Genomic DNA, 20,492 nt, shown 5'->3' with positions numbered 1-20,492 from the left:
ACAGTAGTGAAAGTTAAAACTGACAGAGTTGCAGAAGGTATCAAGATACTGAGTGAAAGGACAATGAAGTGACATGCAATTCAATACTGATAAATGTCAAATGACTCACATGGGGCAGATCATTCCAAATATGCATAAGCAGTGTCAGGCTCTAAACTACTTGTAGCGGTTCTGGAGATCTTTTAGCATAGTTTTTCTCTGAAAATTATAGCTTTATACTCAGCAGCAATCAGAAAGACAACTAGATTATTAGAAATGACTGGTAGAAGATCAGACAAAAAAGCAGAAAACATCACTATGCCATGATGAGTCTGTGGTGCCCTCAAGTCTTGAATATTGAATGTAGTTGTGGTCATTCACTCTCAAAGGGAATGACTTAACAAGAAAAAGTACAGCTCAATGCTGTGAGGAGGGACTGAGTTGTTAAGAACTTCAGCTTGGAAACGAAAGACTTGAGAGTATAAAATGATCACTGGCATGGGAGAGATGAATTGGAAATAATTATTCATGGTTTTCGTAATCACAGAATCACTAAGGTTGGAAAGGACCTTCAAGATCATCAAGTCCAACCGTTAACCCGACACCACCATGCCCCCTAAGCCATGTCCCGAAGCGCCACATCCACATATTTTTTTGAATATTTCCAGAGATGGTGACTCCACCACCTCCCTGGGCAGCCTGTTCCAATGCTTGACCATTCTCTTGGTGAAGAAATTTTTCCTGATATCCGATCTAAACCTCCCCTGGCGCAACTTGAGGCCATTTCCTCTCTGTCCTATCACTAGTTACTTGGGAGAAAATAACGATAAGTAGATATCAAGTTAAATGCCTTAAAATAAACACGGAAGTACCTTTTCATAAGGGATAACTGAAGTGTGGAATTCAGTGCTGTAAGTATTGCACATGCTACAAGTATAAATACATTTAAGATAGGATTGGACAAATATATGGGAGAAAAGGCTAGTAAGCATTATTAAATGCAACAACACAGATACAGCATCAGCTTAGGGAGTTTCTTAACTCAAGAGTTACTTCACTAGAAACTAGAGTTTTACTTTATACTTGATCTATTGCTCCTACTCTTTTTCTACTCTTTTTCTACTCTTTTCCAATTGTCAGAAACAGGATTACCAGGTTTGAGCTGGTAATTTTTGTTTGGTCCTGTGCATAGCTGCGAGACGCAAATGTAGTGTGTATGGAAGTTTCTAGTATTTCATTGTTATTTGGGTACTGATAACAGGACAGTTGTGGCAGTATAGCCTTTAAATGCTGTCATTACAGAATTATACAATGGTGGCTTTGTGCAGTTAGGGATTTATCATGAAATGGGTATCAGGCTATTTAGAAGTTGGTAGAAACCTGGATTATAGCTATGATCATATTCAAACTATGTAGCCTGTTTAGGCTTAAAGAAGAATATTTCCCACTTTTTTGTAAGCAATCTTAGTGATAAAGACTGAAACAAGAAAAATATCTGGCTACCTTCATGCATATATGAAGATTTGATTCCATGTAGATGTCAGCAGTCATTTAAAAGAAGAAAAAAATGAATCCTTGTTTGAGTATTCTTCTATTTGTTTCAATCCCTCTAGAAAATGCCAAAATACTAATACCATGCTTCTGTATACATAACTTAGAGAGACTTGTGCAATGGTGAATTTATTAAAAATATTTTAGGTACTATTACACTTCAGTTTATTTCACCTCAATAATTGTTTGCTTTGTTCATATCTTGTTTACAGATTTGTGTACACATTAGTTAAAAAACAGTGACCCAAATGGCATGGAGAGAAGATGAGGGTTGCAGAGTTAGGAAGAATCTGATTTAAGGTTCATGTACAATTTAATATTTGCTTCTCCCTTCATTATGTGCATCCCGATATGCTCTTGCATCACAAACATCTTTCCATAGGCTTAGTGTTTCATTAGTTGATCTCCCCACCACACCGAACTGACATGAGGCAAACACCTGCTATGGAGAATTCCATTCTAAGCACTTTGCCAAAATTGAGGTTTGTGTTAGAAAAAGGTCAGAAAAAGCTACTACAGCTATTTAAGACCTAAAGAATCTTCTTTACAATGACAGCCTAAAATATGTTTATTTTAGAAAAGACTTATGAGTGGCTTAACTACATTCACTACTGTTAGTACTAGATGAAAGTGAAAGAAGATTTGAAGTTTTAGAAATTGAAGCATCATACTGTTGTGTACTGCCATCCTAATTGTTATCAGTCTGAGTCCATGCTGCTGCTCCTGAGTGATTCATGATATTCTGAGTCCCTACATTGCTTCAGACAATTGAGAGCTGCTTTCTTTGCTCCTTTGTCTCACACCTTTAATTCACCACTTAAATATGTCTCTTCATTTGAGAAGCATTGCAGTAGATTGAACTGTTTTTTTGGACTGAAAGGCCTTAAGTACATACTTTTTTTTAATCCTACCTCACATGTATGTTATAACTGATAAATTAGAATTTGTAGAACAGTTTAGAAACCTGCATTAATGGAGTTGTTGGAGTGCAGTGTAGTTTTATTATTTATCTTATTGCATATTAACTGAAAAGACCATGAAATATTTCAAAATTACGAAGTGTTACAAAAGTCACTCCATCTGTGATACATAGCATTATCTATATACACGGAAAGGCTTGCACGGGTAGTTTGACTTCCATACCTCAAGCAGAGTCCTTTACCTCTTTTATTGAAAGTATGTAACAAAGGCATCTTTTGGTAGTTTTTTCAGAAGTGAAAAAAAGGTAGACTAGATGAATCCCTTAATGTCAGAGGTTCATTTAACGGAGACCACCAACTAACAATGAAATAATTGTTAATTGTAGTTATTGCTGACTAGAGGATAACTTCATTTAATGACCCCTTTTCATATATACTTTCAGCTTCTCTAGATGTTTCTTAATAGTAGCTGCAGAAATCTAGAGAAATTCTCTCTTCTAGTATTAATCACTAAAAGAAAACACATGGGGGATTATAATGCAGTCTTGTTACACCAAATCCTGTCCACGGTGTAGTGAGAACCTACTGTTTTATTTGTCTAAATAAATCCAAGCACAAGCTATGTATCCATGATGCATGCTTAAAAATGGCAAGGCTGTCCATCCATCCTCTCCCCAAAAACAAAACATGTCCTGTCTAAATAAATTATATTTTACCAATGAGTTAAGACATAGCAATTCATTCTCTTACAGAGAATAGTAATAATACACTATTTTTGTAATATTAGATGTATAAAACTGAGTTATAGCCTAGTTTTCCATAGTTGATTTCAGATGGAACTAAACTGACAGATGATTAATCTGGAGCAATACACTCATAGACAATAAAGAGTTGACTGGATTAATTTTTTTTCATATTTCAAATCTTAAGTCTGTAAATTTAAATTTTACTGGAAGACTGTGTATTACTAGAATGCAAGAAGTTGGAATTTTATCAAGACTCTCTACTAAGCTGAAGGATATTTTGTTAGAGGTAGTACATCTTTCCTGATATATTTTAGTTCTATGCAGATTTGTTTTAGAGGTATGTTTCTTCTGAATTCTTATTTGATGATTACTTTATGGATTAAAGCATCAGGATTAATAGATATTCTAATACTCTTTTTTCTTAATATCTTGCATCTGCACTGAATTCTGTATTTTAAATTAAAACTCACTCTCAATGAATTATACCAAATTTACTGTTGTTTTCTGTATAAAAGTACATTACTGTCTGTAACTTCATGACATCTTACCAGAGAAATGTGAACTTGGTGGCTTTCTAAGTGTGATGATGGATGAATTTCCATGATTATTCATCTCTTTGATTAAGGGCTCTAGCAGTGGAATAAACATAGAACAGATATACACTATCTTCTATTTTTTCCCCTGTGAATAATCTAAGCCAGATCTTTCTAATTCTCTGTTCTAGGTTGAAGCCTGTATCCTCCCACCACTAGTTTCTTTGGTCCACAGTCAGAATGGTAAGTATATGGCCACATCAACTACAGTTTCCATGAATTCCACATTTTGTTTTAATTAGACTTCAGTGTGGTCACATTCTTGGCACCTTTATTTTCAAGTGGAATGGAGACTCTTCAGCTTGCGGTTGCTCTCAGAAACCACATCACTGCTTTTAAGCCACGAGGTCATGGCTGAGGGGAAAGGGGAGAGCCTCGACTCAAACAGCAAGCTTCTGTCTCTCATTAGAGATTCATTGCTGCCTCAGTAAGTATAGTATTGCTCCTGTAATGGGGAATAACTTGATACTCAATCCATTTTGACAGCATATTTGTTTTAACTGCCGTTTTTATGTTTAAATGGCAAAATGAAAAGAGGAATAGCAATTAACTGCTGCTGGAGTTCTCTGCAGAACATCTCTCTCCTAGGTTTATTTAGTACTTTGTCATATACAATACAAACATAACTTCTGTGTGACACTAATTTCTGATATTGTGCCTCTGACTGTTCTTGGAGTGAAACAAGTTTCCCCTAGCTTTCAGGCTGTTATTTAAATACTCCTCTTTGTTCCACTAATAAGGTCAGAACATTCTAACAGCAACAGCTTTTTGTGTATTTTGGATATTGTGCACTCACGTAAGATGTTCTGAAATCATATGGAGTAGCATATAACTTCTTAAAAAGGTATACTACAGGATGGATTAGCCCTCCATGATCCACCTGGGGGTTATTGCCTCTAAATTGCTGTCCTTTCTGGCTGCCTACAGCGGAGTAGATGAAACCTACAGCCTGTGGGCCAGATGTAGCCTGGAACTTCATTTATATGGTTTATGGTCAAATGAGACCTGTCATTTCAAAATGACCTGCAGGTGAGCATGAAGACAGCTCTCTGTTTTGCACATGCATACTGTGAGCTGATAACATCTGTGAATAGAGGGAGGAAAAGCGTGAACACAAGGTGAGTACAGTAATGATGAGACACCATTTGTCTTTCACATTAATAATGTTACAGCATATTTTAATGTGTGGTCCTCAAAAGTTAGTAATGGTAAATACTTAGCTGCCCTGAGAAAATTGTTCCCCACCCCTATATTAAGTGGTAAAAGGGCGGAGGAATGGATGCTGCGTTATGATCAGAAACACAGTGCCTTCCCTAAAAATGAGACTGTCTCATGCTAATTTACTAATGTTCTTACAGTCTGAGGACCAAAGTTCTGTCCATGCAAGATGTGTAATCTTTTCTCTGTGAGGGAGAATGGGAAGGAAATCTTAGAGTTCTATAGAGAAGATTATTTTCACACTTCACTTATTTTTTTTTTCTCCAGGAAATACAGAATTTATCAATAAGAATTAAAATGGAAGCTGGAAATATTAATTTAAAAATAGAGTATATGCATTATTAAAAACTGTCAGATATTTTTCTTCAGATAGGAGAAGAGACCTGGAGTCAAGTGAGATCAAGTTCTGTCCTTGCTCTGAAACTTGCCTTTGTAGACATGCCCATCTTACAAAATGTTTTTCATTGAATTGGAGGAGGGGTGTGTGTGTGGGGGGGGTGTGTAATGCTAATTACAAACTAGAAGGTAAACAGACAGTATACTCCTGTCTCCAAGCTAATTAGCTCAATTGAGTGGCAGGGATTTTTGGTCTGAGACTAAATATGATCCTACTTTGGGGACTTCAGCTGTGCTACCTTTGCATGTGTTGTGTTGAAGGTGTATGAAAAAGGGTCTTGCAGTGGCTCGGAATCGTGTTTCCAGGCTTTAAGTCTTTCCTGAATCAGTTCCTTTATTTCACTAGTAGAGATGATCATATTTGTATTTGTAAAACCATTTAAGATTATCTTAATAAAATAAATATTGAAATGTATCATATTTGGAATATATTGGAACTTGGTATAAGCAAATTTTACTCTAGCTTAGGAACATAGTAAACCAGTATGTAAATCTTCTAGTGATTCAGAAAGAGTTAACTAGTGTCTACTTGTTTAACACATTACTTGAACCTGTGGTTTGAGCGAACCCCTAGTAAATATGTTCACCTGTGAGGAGCAGGTAATCAATGTAAGGAGGCACAGAGGAACAAAAGCAGAGGAGGGTTTGAGCATTTTCTGCAGAAAGGAAAACTCAAACTCAGTTTTGACTTAAAAGCCTTAAAACTCAGTCTGGAGAAGACTCAAAAAGAAATGAAGAAAAGACCAAAGCAGCTGCTTTGGATGTCAAAAAAAGACACAAAAGGTAAGTTTTGTTCAGCAGCATTCTAGGTATGGATAAGAAAATATTGATGGGAGGTAGGAATAAATCCTCATACACTCTACAGTTCTCAAAAAAAGTTTTAGCTGAATGCAAAGGGGTCTGGCCTAAATCTAAACCGAGGTGAGGTCTAAGATTCAGTGTAACTTACTTGTAAGGATAGTGTAAAGCTCTATCCCAAAAGTAAGAGTTACTTAAACTCTGAGATAGAAAGTGAAGAAAAAACTAGCTTGTATTTGGAGGCTGAAGAGGTGTTTGCTGATGTTGTTTAGTCTTTCTGTTGCTGGACAAAGGATGGGACAGTGTGACTCAGCTGGAGGACAGTCAAAAGAGGAGAGGAAGGATGCAATGGCTGTTTGTTCATGGGAGTCTGTGTGGGGAAGTAGGTATTTCAGCCCCTTTTGATTCTACTTTTTAAGAACTGAGAGCTGTTGAGTATGGAAGGGAAGTACATCTGGGTGCAACGTGTAATGTTCTTTTTAACAACGGTTATAATGATACTCATCTGGGTGTATATTTCATCCTATAAGTATCTTCCACAAGTTAGTTTAATTAATGTAAAACTGACCCAGGGAATACAATTTTGGTCACTATCCATGAAACATAAGCGATGTTTGTTTTGAGATAAATGCAGGAATACAGTGGCTACCACTTTTTTCTCACCTTCTGCATCATCACTAAAGTGGTAAGTCTATTAAATATTTGTGCATTTGTAGATCAGAAGGTTAACTTCCTCATACAATTTTGATCAAATTGAATGAATCAGTGTCATTAAATTTCAGTTCACTGAAAGGTTATTTTCCTGAGCATTTCATAACCTAAATAACTTTCGGCTATGGAAAATGAATACAAGGCAAATGCTTTCTGTTACATATCCAGATTTTTTAATCAGAAACATCAGCTCTCTTTCATTTAATTCTTAATATTCCTAATTATATATCATCATTTACAATTTGAGCCAGAACCAGCAAAAGGAGAGGAATGTGTAAATAAAGTTTCATCTCATTTGAAAGATTATGTAGCATTTTCTTAGTAGACTGCCAAGCCAGTTCTACAAGTACAAAGTCCAGGATACCTGAGATAATTTGTAGAAAAAATGTTCAGTACTTTTTAAGAGCTTAAAAGAATCCATATGCCAAATCTCGAGGTCCTCTTGTCACTGTTATAGAAAAGATTGACAAAGTAACTCCTTGCAGTGCAGTACCTGGAGTTTGCAGAACCATTATAAAATGCTCTCTAAAACTATTGTAATAAGAATTGGTTGTTTTGAAGTAGCAGGGAAATCATTGGATGAACTCATTCATTTAACAAAGTCTCTCAAGCATGGGGTATTTGCCTTTCACAGAAGATTCATATATTCATAGCTCCTAATGGCCTTTATTTAGGCAATGTGTTTATATTAATTGTTTAGACATTCACTTTAGTTATCTGCATTTTCTCACATGGTATTTGGTTTGATGGATCACTGCACCTTCCCTGAGACATATCCTTTACTGACGTTATCTTGGGGGAGGGAGGAATAGAGTTTCAAGTAAAAGGAAATAAAGTGAGACCATTTTTTATTGAACCTTAAGAAATTAGGATGCTGTGTGCAGAATAGTGATAGTCTCTTCCAAATATAATACATGGAAGGCTTAAAATTCTTTAAAGTGGACCCAGTTTAGGGAAGTATTGATGTGTTTATAATAAAACAAGTATATTGCCAAATGTCAGACTTTTAAGCTAGCCTGGCTAATTCATTCATTATTACTATTAAGAATTACCATTTTGGAGACCTAAATCCATGTCTTATGCAGTGAGCAGATGACGTCTGGCACCTAAGTCGCCTGATAGCATCTTTGCTTCCCTCAGAAGACTTAGTCATGGTTTCTGCAAAAAAATGCAAATAGTTCCATTATTTTTAGTAGAAGTATGTATTGCTCACACATAGGGCTTCCAGGATCAGTGTTTACTAATGCGTTCCAGTGTTTTCTTCTTTTATGAAGAAAGGGACTTTTTAACCACCAAAGAGGAATAGTTTTCTTTCAGGAGCTGGAATCTGTTATTTGTAAAGGAGAGATTTTAATCACTGAAAACATGAAGCCAACACTGACTTGTAATTGGTTAATTGTGTAGATTCTCCAATGTGGTTTGCAACTCTATGGCAGCACATTCAAGCTATTATGTAGTAGCCATGACACATTGCCCATAGGCTGTGTGCTTGTGGGAATGTTGGACCCTGTGAAGGAGCTCCCACAGGCTACATCAAGAATGCACAGCTGGTGGGCTTCACCCTCCTTGTCTTAGAGTTGTCCAGATAGGAGACTTGGCTGGAAAGCACCGCACCACCTAGATTTCCTTCCTGTGTAAATCAGAGTGCTGAGGTGTGGTGCCTGTGGAGGGGGGGATCTTCATTCCAGTGAAGAGCTAGTGCACAGTAGGGTACATGATAACACACAGGTGGTGGGAAGTGATCCAGATTCCTCAGTTCGGGCAGCACTAGGGACCTCAAGATGTGCAGTAAAATTCTTGGTGATTTGCTTGGTTCCGCTCCCTCCCTCCATCAGAACACAAAAAGAAAAAAATGTAGCGGAAGCATTTTGTTGCACAAGACGTGATAACTTGCCACATTTTCCTATAAATCATCATTTTGTTTGTACTTGATTAATTCTTCATGGTTTTTCTTTTGTAAATAAAGAGATTAATGCTTCCAATTCTATTACTTCCACGTGTTTAGAGTAGCGCTATTTGTAATCAAAGACAGTGTTTTGACATGGCAGAGTGTGGTGGTTTTTATGCTTACATCTTTCTGTCTTCTATCATTGTATCCTATTGCCCTCCAGATACATTTTGATTTAGACAAAATAAAAAATCGCCCTGTTTGTTGGGTGGGCATTACTGGAGTGTTAGCAGCAACAGCAAGGTCAGTTTTAGTTTTTCAGCAGCCTGTTTTCCCTTACCAAGATTTCCATGAGGTGATGTTTGGAAATGTTTTATAGATGTTCTTCTTGTAGTTTTATCTTCACTGTCATAGCTCTCAATAAACATTGTTTTGAAGTATTTTTGTAGTGTTTTGATCCATATTACTTGGAGAATGGAAGTATGTGGTAGCTAAAGCAATATTTTTTTGAAATTTGAAGTAAAACATAAAGCTCAATGCTAGTATTCTGTAAGTAGAATAATTAATTTTGAGAAAAATCACAATGTAAACAAAATATAGATCTTAATTGTATGTAAGTTGGTTGATCGTCTTCCTGAACACCCAATAAATCTTATGCCTAATATTTTGAGGCCCGGTTTCTACTTGTCTCTTAAAGATCAGATTTTTTTAATATATAAAAATATATAATATAGATAAATAAATAATGCATATAGACAAAATGCTAAAGATATATTATGTTTTAATATAATTTAGATTTATAGAAAGTGTTTGTTTTATAAATATATATTAGATAATTTAGAATTTGTATCTCTAAAAACCAATGTGTTATTTTATTAATGCTGCTTTTAAAGTTAATCTAATGCTGCTTTTAAAATACTGTTTCTAAGTAAGTCTTGTTTATTGCTTTGTACAGTTTCAAACAGCATTGTATTTCCATCATGGCTATTACAAAATTTAGAAATGGGAAATGATGTATCTTTAATATCAACTTTTTAACACGCATCTCTTGACTCTTTTTTTCACTGTTGCTATCCCTTTTCCCTGCATCCCTTTCAGGTATAAGCACATTCTGATGGCTCCAGACCCAGTACCAATGTATGCTCTAAAACTGTTGGTGGCCCTGACTGAGCACAGCCCCGCTTCTGTGAGGTGATAGAACCTTTCTGTTTCAAATAATTTTTTTCCATTGGGAGTTAATGTTAACTTAGATCTCACTATCATACTACTTTGACTAGCACTTAGGAGATTTAGAGCATTCTTGGAGAGTATTTGCTATAGAACACAATCTTATGTCTTTTGTGCCAATTTTGTATGAACCTGGTTATTTTAATACAGATTTAGCCAGTGAAACACTAGACAAAATCATAAGAATTTTAATATTAAAATTATCATTAAAAAAAAGAATACCAAAACATTAATAAATCTGTTGTCCAGCTAAGCATATTTGTATTAGGACAAAGGTGATGTGTTTGTAAAAGTTTTAGACCAGTCAATTCACTTTGAAGCTGTTAAGTTTTTCTGCAAATACAGCTACCCTTTTAAGTTCCTAAATACAGATTTTAATATTTGGTATAGGTACACTCAGCATGTTTAAAAGAACCTAAACTACTTTTGTTGATAGTAATAAGGAAGCATCTCTCTCTCATACGTGTGCACACACATAGCTATTCCTCTTCTCTGATCTGCCCAGAAAATCAGGTTGTTCTTGCACTTACCATTGTCTGTTTGTGATGTTTCTGTTATGGCTAAGAAGTCACTGTCATCACAATACTGACTTGCTTTGATTGATTGAAATGAGCAGAAGATTTAAAAAAAACCAAAACCAAACAAACAAAACATAAGGAAATTTAATTTGTTGTCCCACTGTTTTTATTACAAAAGATGAAAACATCCTCTTTTAATCTCTTATGGTGCTACTGTGAACAGTGCTTTAATATACTAAGTAGACTAAAAATTAACTAGGAAATAGAGTGGCTTGAGTTTTTAAATGGTTTCAATACAGTAAATGTACTTAATGGTATTTTTACTGTATGGAAGCTATGCTACTGCAGGAGTTTATGTATTATACAAATAAATAGTACAGCTTTCTATTTTTAGAATTAACCTGCAGATATTTTAATACTTGAAGAGTTATAAAAAATATTTCTGCGATTAGAATGCTGGATATTATAGCAGCACTTTTCCTCTGCCTAATGAATTATTTTTATGTGAGGAATCGTGTGTATTTGCCCTTATGCTCAATGTAGGTAGATTGTGGTTGCACGCTCATCCTCATGGTCTTCTTACAGCAGACAGCAATTATTTTCTTAATATAATTAAAGAGCAGCCATGGATATTCAATGAACTATTAGTGATTTTAAATATCAGTGTATCTGGTACTGTTATTTAAGGACAGGCTACTAGATTCTGGATACTAACACATCTGTGAGAAACAGAACAATTATGTCTCACTGGCCCTTTTCTTTCACTAAATAATTTGTTTGGCTACATTTCTGAAGGAGCGGATTCTTTGATTTCCCAATAACTTTAGCTGGAAGTAGCCAAATGCCTCAAAAGTGTGACAGAGGTTAGTAATATATTCATATTTGCACAAACTGCTAGTGAATAAAGTGAGAAGCAGATACATGCTATAGTGAATGCTAGGTCATAATCTGTTTTGGTTTGATGGCTAGTTAATCGGTACACATGGAGCTCAGAATTACTCAAGGCATATGCTCTCTTTTGTTCCTTTCATTAGGCACATGGAAAGTATCTGTGATTATTGTGATGGCAAGTAAATACGTAACATTGGACACAAATCCTTTGAGATTAAATTAGCTCTGTGTGGAAAAGGTCTACTATATTTTAGTACTGATGACAGTGATGTGAGTCACTTTTTGTTGAGTCCCTGTGGCTTCTCCAAGCTTACATTTCATCCACAATGCCTGGCTTTCAAAGATGGATGCTTTCTCCTGTGACTTACTTTAAACAACTGAAAATGGTGGTAGCGAAAAGATTGTAAAATGACAAAATGTTGAGTTAGTATTTATCTTATTGTTTCCACGTCTTCCAAAAATAGCTATTATTAATAACTTTATTTTGAAATAAGAGTGAATTGGGAGGAGGATGAGGGCTACTATGTCTTATTTAGTTTTTTCCATATGATAGCTTCTTCTCAGACATTCACCTAGTGCATTCTGTCCTTCTTGCTCTGTTTTCTTTTATCCTGCCATTTTTCTTGCATTTCACACTTAATTTCTTCTTTCCATCCCCTCAGTCTTTTCTTGTGTGCTTCCTGATAGAGGCATCAGCATTTGAACAGTTCTGGAACAGTACTTGAAAGGAGGCAGATGCACTTCAATCTTTTGTTTCTTTTTTTCATAGCTGATACTGTAAATCAGCTAACTTGAGATATCAGAGGAAGAACATTTGGTCTTTTCTTTACTCTTTTCTTTGACACTTCTGTTTTTTATTACAGGTAGTTTTTTCTATATGTCAGAGGCACAGATATTAAAATATTAATATGTTTTAATGTCTTATAAACTTATGATAAAATACTGCTAATATACAATACATATTTTGAATGCCTTTAATATTTTGTAAGAATACCAAAAATACCATGTCACCTTTGCCATTATTTCACTGATGGGGTCATTTTTAACATTCTGTATTATGGGAGATCTTCCACTCTATTACTTTTTAATTTAGCAGTGCAGAATTCTCGTGATGTCCCATTAATGTGCTGTAGAATTAGATCTCTCTCAAACATATGTTCCAGCATGTGTAAGATGGTAGCTGCAGAAAAGACTTAAATGTGTTTATATAAGCACATTAAGTATTTGGATGTATGAACATATCAGCATCCACAGGAAGAAAATCCAGTTTTAGAGAAGGATGAGTGTTTTCTTGTTTGTTTTCATGTTAATGGGCTAGAGTAGGAGTCAGATGTTTCCCTTATATACCTGATTTCACATCATGCAGCGATTGCTGTCTGATACAGCCTCACTTAGAGTTTGTTTACTAAGAAAGTAGCAGATATTGGAAGGATGAGCTTTGAACAGAATTTGTCCATCAGTTGCCTGTTTTATACTTTGCTCATAGCTAATAGTCTGGCTTTAAGAGTTTTATTAGTATTTTGCTGAGGCTCTCCTAAATACCTATTGCCTTGTTTTCTTCAAGAATTTTAAATGTTTTATGATAAGAAAAATTGTGGTCATTAAAACAATTAATAGCAGAGTTGATCTTTAGCTATTTTGAGACTGATGATTTTTAAAAGAGATCACTGATGTTAGGGAAATGTAGCTTCAGTTAATGATTACTCTGGACTATTGGAAACTTGCATTAGGTTTTTTTTTTTTCCCTTTGTTAGTTATTCTTGGTGATAGTTGGAGCAACTGAATTGCTCACAGTGCAGACGTTTGCTTGCAGCAGGGCAAGATCTGATTTAACTATGCAAAGTCTGTATTCAAAAAGAGCAGTATCATAAGATACCATGTCCTTTCTGTATCAACTCAATGTATAGGTTATATGTATAGATAGAAAGTCAGACATTGTCTATTTGTTAAGGGTTGGGGTTTTTTTGTGTTCCTACTTTGAGACTTGTACATTGTTGTGGTCTGTAACGATTGTTTGTTGTGGTGAATGACGTTAAATCTGGCTGGTGGCCAGTCACAAGCGGTGTTCCCCAGGGCTCGGTTCTGGGGCCGGTCTTATTCAGTATCTTTATAGGTGATCTGAATGAGGGCATCGAGTGCTCCCTCAGTAAGTTTGCAGATGACACCAAGCTGGGTGGGAGTGTTGATCTGCTGCAGGGTAGGAGGGCTCTGCAGAGGGATTTGGACAGGCTGGATCGATGGGCAGAGGTCAACTGTATGAGGTTTAATAAGGCCAAGTGCCAGGTCCTACACTTTGGCCACAACAACCCCATGCAATGCTACAGGCTTGGGGAAGAGTGGCTGGAGAGCTGCCTGGCGGAAAGGGACCTGGGGGAGCTGGTTGACAGCCGGCTGAATATGAGCCGACAGTGTGCCCAGGTGGCCGAGAAGGCCAACAGCATCCTGGCCTGTATCAGAAATAGTGTGGCCAGCAGGAGTAGGGAAGTGACTGTGCCCCTGTAGTCAGCACTGGTGAGGCTGCACCTTGAATCCTGTGTTCAGTTTTGGGCCCCTCACTACAAGGAGGATGCTGAGGTGCTTGAGCGTGTCCAGAGAAGGGCAACGAAACTGATGAGGGGTCTGGAGCACAAGTCTTATGAGGAGCGGCTGAGGGAACTGAGGTTGTTTAGTCTGGAGAAGAGGAGGCTGAGGGGAGACCTTATCGCTCTCTACAACTACCTGAAAGGGGGTTGTGGCGACGAGGGTGTTGGTCTCTTCTCCCAAGTAAATAGTGATAGGATGAGAGGAAATGGCCTCAAGTTGCGCCAGGGGAGGTTTAGATTGGATATTAGGAAAAATTTCTTCACCGAGAGGGGGGTCAAGCATTGGAACAGGCTTCCCAGGGAGGTGGTGGAGTCGCCATCTCTGGAAGTGTTCAAAAAAACGTGTGGATGTGGCGCTTCAGGACATGGTTTAGGGGACATGGTGGTGCTGGATTAATGGTTGGACTTTGATGATCTTGAAGGTCCTTTCCAACCTTAGTGATTCTGTGATCAGATTGCTAGATTTTTCTACTTATAAGGAGGAGTTGATGTGAATTTCTTAGTTTCTATTAATATGGTATATCAATTAGCGCTTCTTAAATGTTTTGACTATTGTAACGTGTTTTATACTGTGCTACTCCAAGAAACTTATACTAGATCACAATTCTTGGCTCTTGGTCTCGTAGGCAATGTTCTGAAATGTAACTATTTATTTTGCTATGTGCTCTTTTATGCAGCTGCTTGACTTACCTTTAGTCAGAAACTTATAACATTTTATGACATTATATCTGAAAGCTAAACACTCAAAGCTATGGAGTCTGATTTTTATGGGTTGCTAAAATAGACATTTTTGGTTGCAAGGAAGGGAGAAAGTAAAAGAAATAGAGTGGAGGTGAGGGGAGTGTGAGATATTGCATAAGATAGTAATCATGAGAGTGGGACACATTCCAGTATTCTGTTATTAAAGGCATTTCCTAAGGGAGGAAGACATCATCTAAAAACTAATGGTGTGACCCTTCTTAGATTTATGGTGGATTGAAGGACAGAGGGCAAAGTAAGGTACCTTCCCCACCTCCTGTCCTTAACTGTAAATTTCCCAGACAGACATTGGGCACCGCTCTAAAAAAGTGGAAAAGGCAGCAGCAAAGAAAGCAAGAAGGTGCTGAAGAGCAACAAAAAATCTGCTGCTTCTAGATCTATGGCATTTTGTACCTGCAAAGATGATAGATGGATCAATCTTGTACACTGCAGCAGATTGTGTTGACTAATTAAAGAAACTCTTTATCACAGTGTCTTTGGAATCGTCCAAGAATGGTCCAATTTTCAAACTTCATTTGTGCTACTGTTCGTACCCATGCATTATCTATTAAAAACCATTAAAGGCACATTTTAGAGTTGGTTTTAGTAATGGATTGATCCTCTTTTCATACATCACGATATTCTACATTAGCATTTGTTTACATTTCAGCATATTCTGAAATGGTCTATCTAATATCCATGCCCTCAATTTCAAAAAACAAACAGTAAAAGAAAAGACCCAAACTCTTTGGAGTGCAGTGTGGTGCTTTTGATTGGTTTGTGTTGGTAGATCTGTGATTCGGTTCACAAGCACTTGTTAGTATTGTGCATAGATTGTCTTTGAACCTGCTGTAGTTTCTTTGCTATTATACTAGAGGGCTAGCACTTCAGTGCTTTCCTTTCCTCCTGAATTGATTAATGTGGGCTTATATTAATTGCTTTAAAAACTCTGTTCTTCTCATTAGTCATTTTAATTTTCTAGTTTAAGATTGAAGTGCTCACTTTAAAAAGTAGATCTATTTGCTTCTAAATTACTTCCTGGTTTTATGTGTTTTGTTGTTTTCTGTAATGAGTATGAATAATGTGGAGTAATTCTGGTAAGCCTATAGGGCCTAGACCAACTAAACTGAACAGTAGAATTGCATGTTAGAGGTATACAACATTAGTGAGAAAATCACAATGCAGATGAATTGAGAGAGATTGTCACAGGATGATACAGTTTTATTAGAAATTTGGGGAATATTTATGTAGATTTTGAACCTGATTTTGATTACTCTTGTTTCACATGTATGAGAATTGAGATGTAAACCCCCTAGTTTTCTTGTTAGAGAAATAATGCTAATATAAAACAGCAAAGAATTCCTATGATCTTTGCTATTCCTATTATTTGGTATAATATTTACATATATGCTGCTTTATTGAATAACACCAGGCAGGAAGACTTACCCAGAAGCAGACTCTTGAAATGTTGTGTGTCAGCTAATAACACTGTTGTCAAGTTGCACGTCATTGTAATTCATATCAAAGGCGGTGGTCAGAGTTCATTATTGCAAGTGAGTTCTCATAGTCTAGTCGTGTACTGACTGTAATACTAGTCACCGTTTTTAATGCAAAACACAATTCAGTGTTACGTTTTATAAAAGTTCCCCTTTAGTAAAGAAATTGGCTATTAACCTTATAGCTGTAATTTTGTTTCCTCTTTTGTGTTTCTGATCAATTGCTGAATGTTTAAGTTTTAAAAATGTAAAGCTACTATTTGATGTTACTGTTAAGTCAATTACTGAAAAATGTCATATTGTAAGGTTCACGTATTTAATCTTTTAATGTAAAGCGTTAAACAGAAGGATAAAATACCATTCTTTCTTGGTTATTCTTACTTTCAGTAGTGAATTTTTGTCATTGTGAATATAAACAGCAAATAAAAAATAAGCAGGTAATGAGGAAGCGTCCAGGTAATGAGGGTTAGGGTGCCACAGTTGGAGTTGCAGACATGAGTTAATTCAGTCCTGCCACAAATCCTCTGTTCAGCATGAAATGAATCTAAATCACCATCCAATCCATTGTCTTGTGTTCAACAGTAGGTTTCTACTCGTTTGTTCAGCTTAGAATGTCTGTAATACCCAGATTTTCACTCCTCCATCCAACTTGAGGAAAGTTAGTCTCCTATAACATCACATTGTCTGTCTTTTAAATGTCTCCTATGAAAACAAAGTGTTAAACAAGGTGCACGCTACAGTTAACTGCTATGTTCTTTACTTCCTCTTGAACTCTTGGGTGAGTGCTGTCTGATCCTGGTGATTTGTCTCTGTTCGTTTTGTTAATTTTGTCTATAACCTCTTTTACTGACACCTCGGTTTGAGGCAGGTGGCCAATAGAATCATAGAATCATTTAGGTTGGAAAAGACCCTTAAGATCATCGAGTCCAACCGGAACCTAACACTGCCAAGTCCACCACTAAACTACGTCCCTAAGCAGCACATCCACAGGTCTTTTAAATACCTCTAGGGATGACGACTCAACCACTTCCCTGGGCAACCTATTCCAATGCTTGACAAGCCTTTCTGTAAAGTTGTTTTCCTAATATCCAATCTCAACCTCCCCTGGCACAACTTGAGGCTGTTTCCTCTTGTCCTATCACTCTTCCTTGGGAGAAGAGACTGACATCTGCCTCACTACAGCCTCCTTTCAGGTACTTGTAAAAAGTGATAAGGTCTCTCCTGAGCCTCCTTTTCTCCAGGCTAAACAACTCCAGTTCCATCAGCTGCTCATATGCATTCCCTAAAAAGAAAAATGCTGCTGTTAGAGCCTCTGCAAGCTAATTTGTGATAAAAATGGGTGTAAATATACTTGCTTGGGTTTTTTTCCATTGAGAAATTCTAAATTGGGACCCTTAGCAAGACTAAGTTTTACAAAAAGAATTTAACTGTTTAAAATATATTTTTGCAGAATTTACATGTTTGCAAATATTTGGTTTGGGTTTTTTAATATATAAATATCACCAGGGAGTCAAGATCTCACTTTGTCAGATGATGTACTAAGACAATAGGTGATAAACTCATTCTCCCCTTCTGTGGTCTAATAAACGTCTAATTCTTTTTCTCTTCAGTAGGACAGCTTCACAAGAGAGGTTGGAGCATAACGCTTTGTAGAGTGAACATAGCTTACTGACTAGTTAAATTTCCCTGAAGAGAGAAGGCTGGCGTTGAAGAGGAGGTTTGGAACCTGAGTCTCTCCTTAGTCTTCTAAGGAAGACATTTGGTAACCATTAAAACAAAACACAACAAAGCCCCAAAACCACCCTTTTTTTAAAAAAAAAAAAAAAAAAAAAAGGAGGGAGGGAGAGAAGGGAGTAGTACATGAAACTGTGAATCCTAAATGGGTATTGATTACTGAACCTGGAAGATAGGAGCATTTTAAGCCTTCATATTGGCTGGATCAGCCAGATCCCTGCTCAGTGTTCTGAATATTGCAAACCCAATTTTAGGCTCATATTCTCCACATATATGAAGATAGATGCTTTTACTTTTCACGACTGGAAATTCTAGGACCATGGGAACACCTAAATCCTCAGGCAGATCCAACTCAGAAAGGCTACTATTCCCAGATGTTTTCTTAGTGTTTTCTTGGTCATGCTTTTTTTTAACGGATAAATCATATATTTTATATAGGGATTTTGTTTGTTTGTTTGTTTAAATGGAGGAAATATTTAGAGGACTGGAAGACAATCTTGTTATCCTAACACTGAGTGGTGGTATTCTACCTTCTAACAGTTTTATTAAATGAATATAGATAAGGTTGTTATAGCTATGTAGTTAATATTTATTAAAAGTAATTTTTTAGAAGCTCCATTTTTACTTAGATTTTTTTCCAGCTCATGATGGATTTGCCCTTGTGTCCTCTTTCAGTAATAGAAAATGGGTTTGGATTTTTAGCAAGTTCCAAAATATTTACCAGTTTCTTCCCTAGAGGCTCTGCATAGAAAGAACAATTAGAGGTAATCACACAAGCAAGAACTGCAGTCTCTACACAAATTAAAATCTGAAATCTTGATCTTCAATTTCAATTCAGATTTTATTGCCATTGGTGAATGGATGGATGAAGTTCACTTTAATGTCTCTCTTCTCCTTTAGGTATTCCTCAATTATTTTTAAAATATTTGAGATGCTTGATTGCAAGTGCTTCTGTGAAGAAAAGGTCTTGCTTTGTGGAAGGCTTGCCAGCCTTCTGTTGTATCTCTTTCAAACTTATGCCATTCTTGAGAGTTTGTGACAGCTCTTTTCTCTTGTGGTAGAATGAAATTTTATATGAATTGAGATAACTTTAAATCAATGTTAGCTGACTGCCTGAAGAAGCGATCTCTGATGTGTGAACTGGGATCTTTGCTTTTCTCTCACCCACTGACTTCTGTTTGTCCCTGGTCAGCCATCTCTGTATCAGTCCATCTCAGCATATGACTGAAAGTTTTTTCAGAATGGTCTTAAACTTTTTCATATATCAAATCAGTTACAATTATTTAGAAAATGATGGTTTTATGTTTAAAGAATTATATTTACTTAGGGCTGAAATCTCAGTCAGGCTTGACTTTAAAGTTATAAATACACAAATGCTTAAAAAAAGTATTTAAAAAAAAAAAAGGCTTTGGAAAAGTATCTGATATATGGTTGAAATAACTTGTCTAACCAGCCATTGATTTATTCTAGATAATGTTATAATTTTGTGAAACATCAAGATGTATTTTATGTTAAATAAAAATCTGAAGATTAACTTATAAAAACTTTAATGCATTTTTTTATTTAATATAATGTTAACAAGTAGCAGAACTGGAGAAAGGACTAACATTGTTGTGCTTCCTTGCCTTCAAACAAGTACTTAAACCTCAAGGAAGAATGGAATTGTTTTTTTTTATTTTCCAGTTGGATACAATAACATTCTAAAATATGGAATCACAACCTGGCAAAAACTTCAGAAAATATTAGTCTTTGAGTTTTAACAGCAACATCATAAAATCTCTGCTAAAAAGAATTGGCTTAAGATCCTCAAAGGAAGGAGGATCTTAAGGTAATCTGAAAACTGACTTTCATCAGTTCCGTTTGTGATGATTAGTGAACTTCATCCTTGAACTGAAAAATTTCTTGAGGCATAATACTTCTTAAAAATCAGTTTTCAGATTAAGATATTATGATTGTAATTAAAAGGTTTTCAATTGTATCATTTCTGACATTTCAGGAGATGGGTAGGTTTATCAGAAATTATCATGATCACTTGACCATCCTTGAAATTCATTGTGTATTAATTAATCTGATGTTGAAAGTTTATGAAAAAATATGGTTATTTTTATAGGTACTCCAAGAGCCTGATTGTGAGATGTGCATTTTTAAAGGAATATTTGCATTTCTTTTCCACAGAACTCTTATTGATCATTATATCACTGTTAAGTCCTCATTGTTTCCGTTCTGATAACATGAACTCTAAACAAAATTTCATCGAGATATGCTATTTTGCCTAAACGAAAACATAGATATACTTCCATGAAATGCCAAAATTCAGAATGGATGATTGACGTGTTTTGGTTCAGTTGAGCGTTGTAACTGGGGTACTTACTAGATCACTTGGAATCAAATTGATCAGGGACTTGGAAATGAGTCTCCTAACTCAGTATTTAGACAAAATAACTGGATGATTGTTGTTTCTACTAACATTGAGCACATTAGTACAGTCCACTTTTCCTGAAAATGT

General features: G+C 36.1%; 1 protein-coding gene across 1 annotated transcript in view; it reads left to right on the top strand.

The window, feature by feature from the left end:
* ULK4 (unc-51 like kinase 4) overlaps positions 1–20,492 on the top strand; it is a gene marked incomplete at its 3' end in the record, with an annotated part of 257,242 nt that overhangs the window by 101,858 nt on the left and 134,892 nt on the right. The window contains exons 27-29 of the mRNA XM_081996301.1: positions 3,921–3,972; positions 4,072–4,216; positions 9,899–9,991. Of these exons, the coding sequence (XP_081852427.1) occupies positions 3,921–3,972; positions 4,072–4,216; positions 9,899–9,991 (290 nt within the window). The remainder of the gene's footprint in view (positions 1–3,920; positions 3,973–4,071; positions 4,217–9,898; positions 9,992–20,492) is intronic.

The sequence above is a fragment of the Phaethon aethereus genome, assembly GCF_964289735.1.
Source record: "Phaethon aethereus genome assembly, chromosome: 2".
NCBI classification, from domain to species: domain Eukaryota; kingdom Metazoa; phylum Chordata; class Aves; order Phaethontiformes; family Phaethontidae; genus Phaethon; species Phaethon aethereus.
The sequence above is the reverse complement of the archived record's forward strand: the minus strand, read 5'-3'. Positions and strand labels throughout refer to the sequence as shown.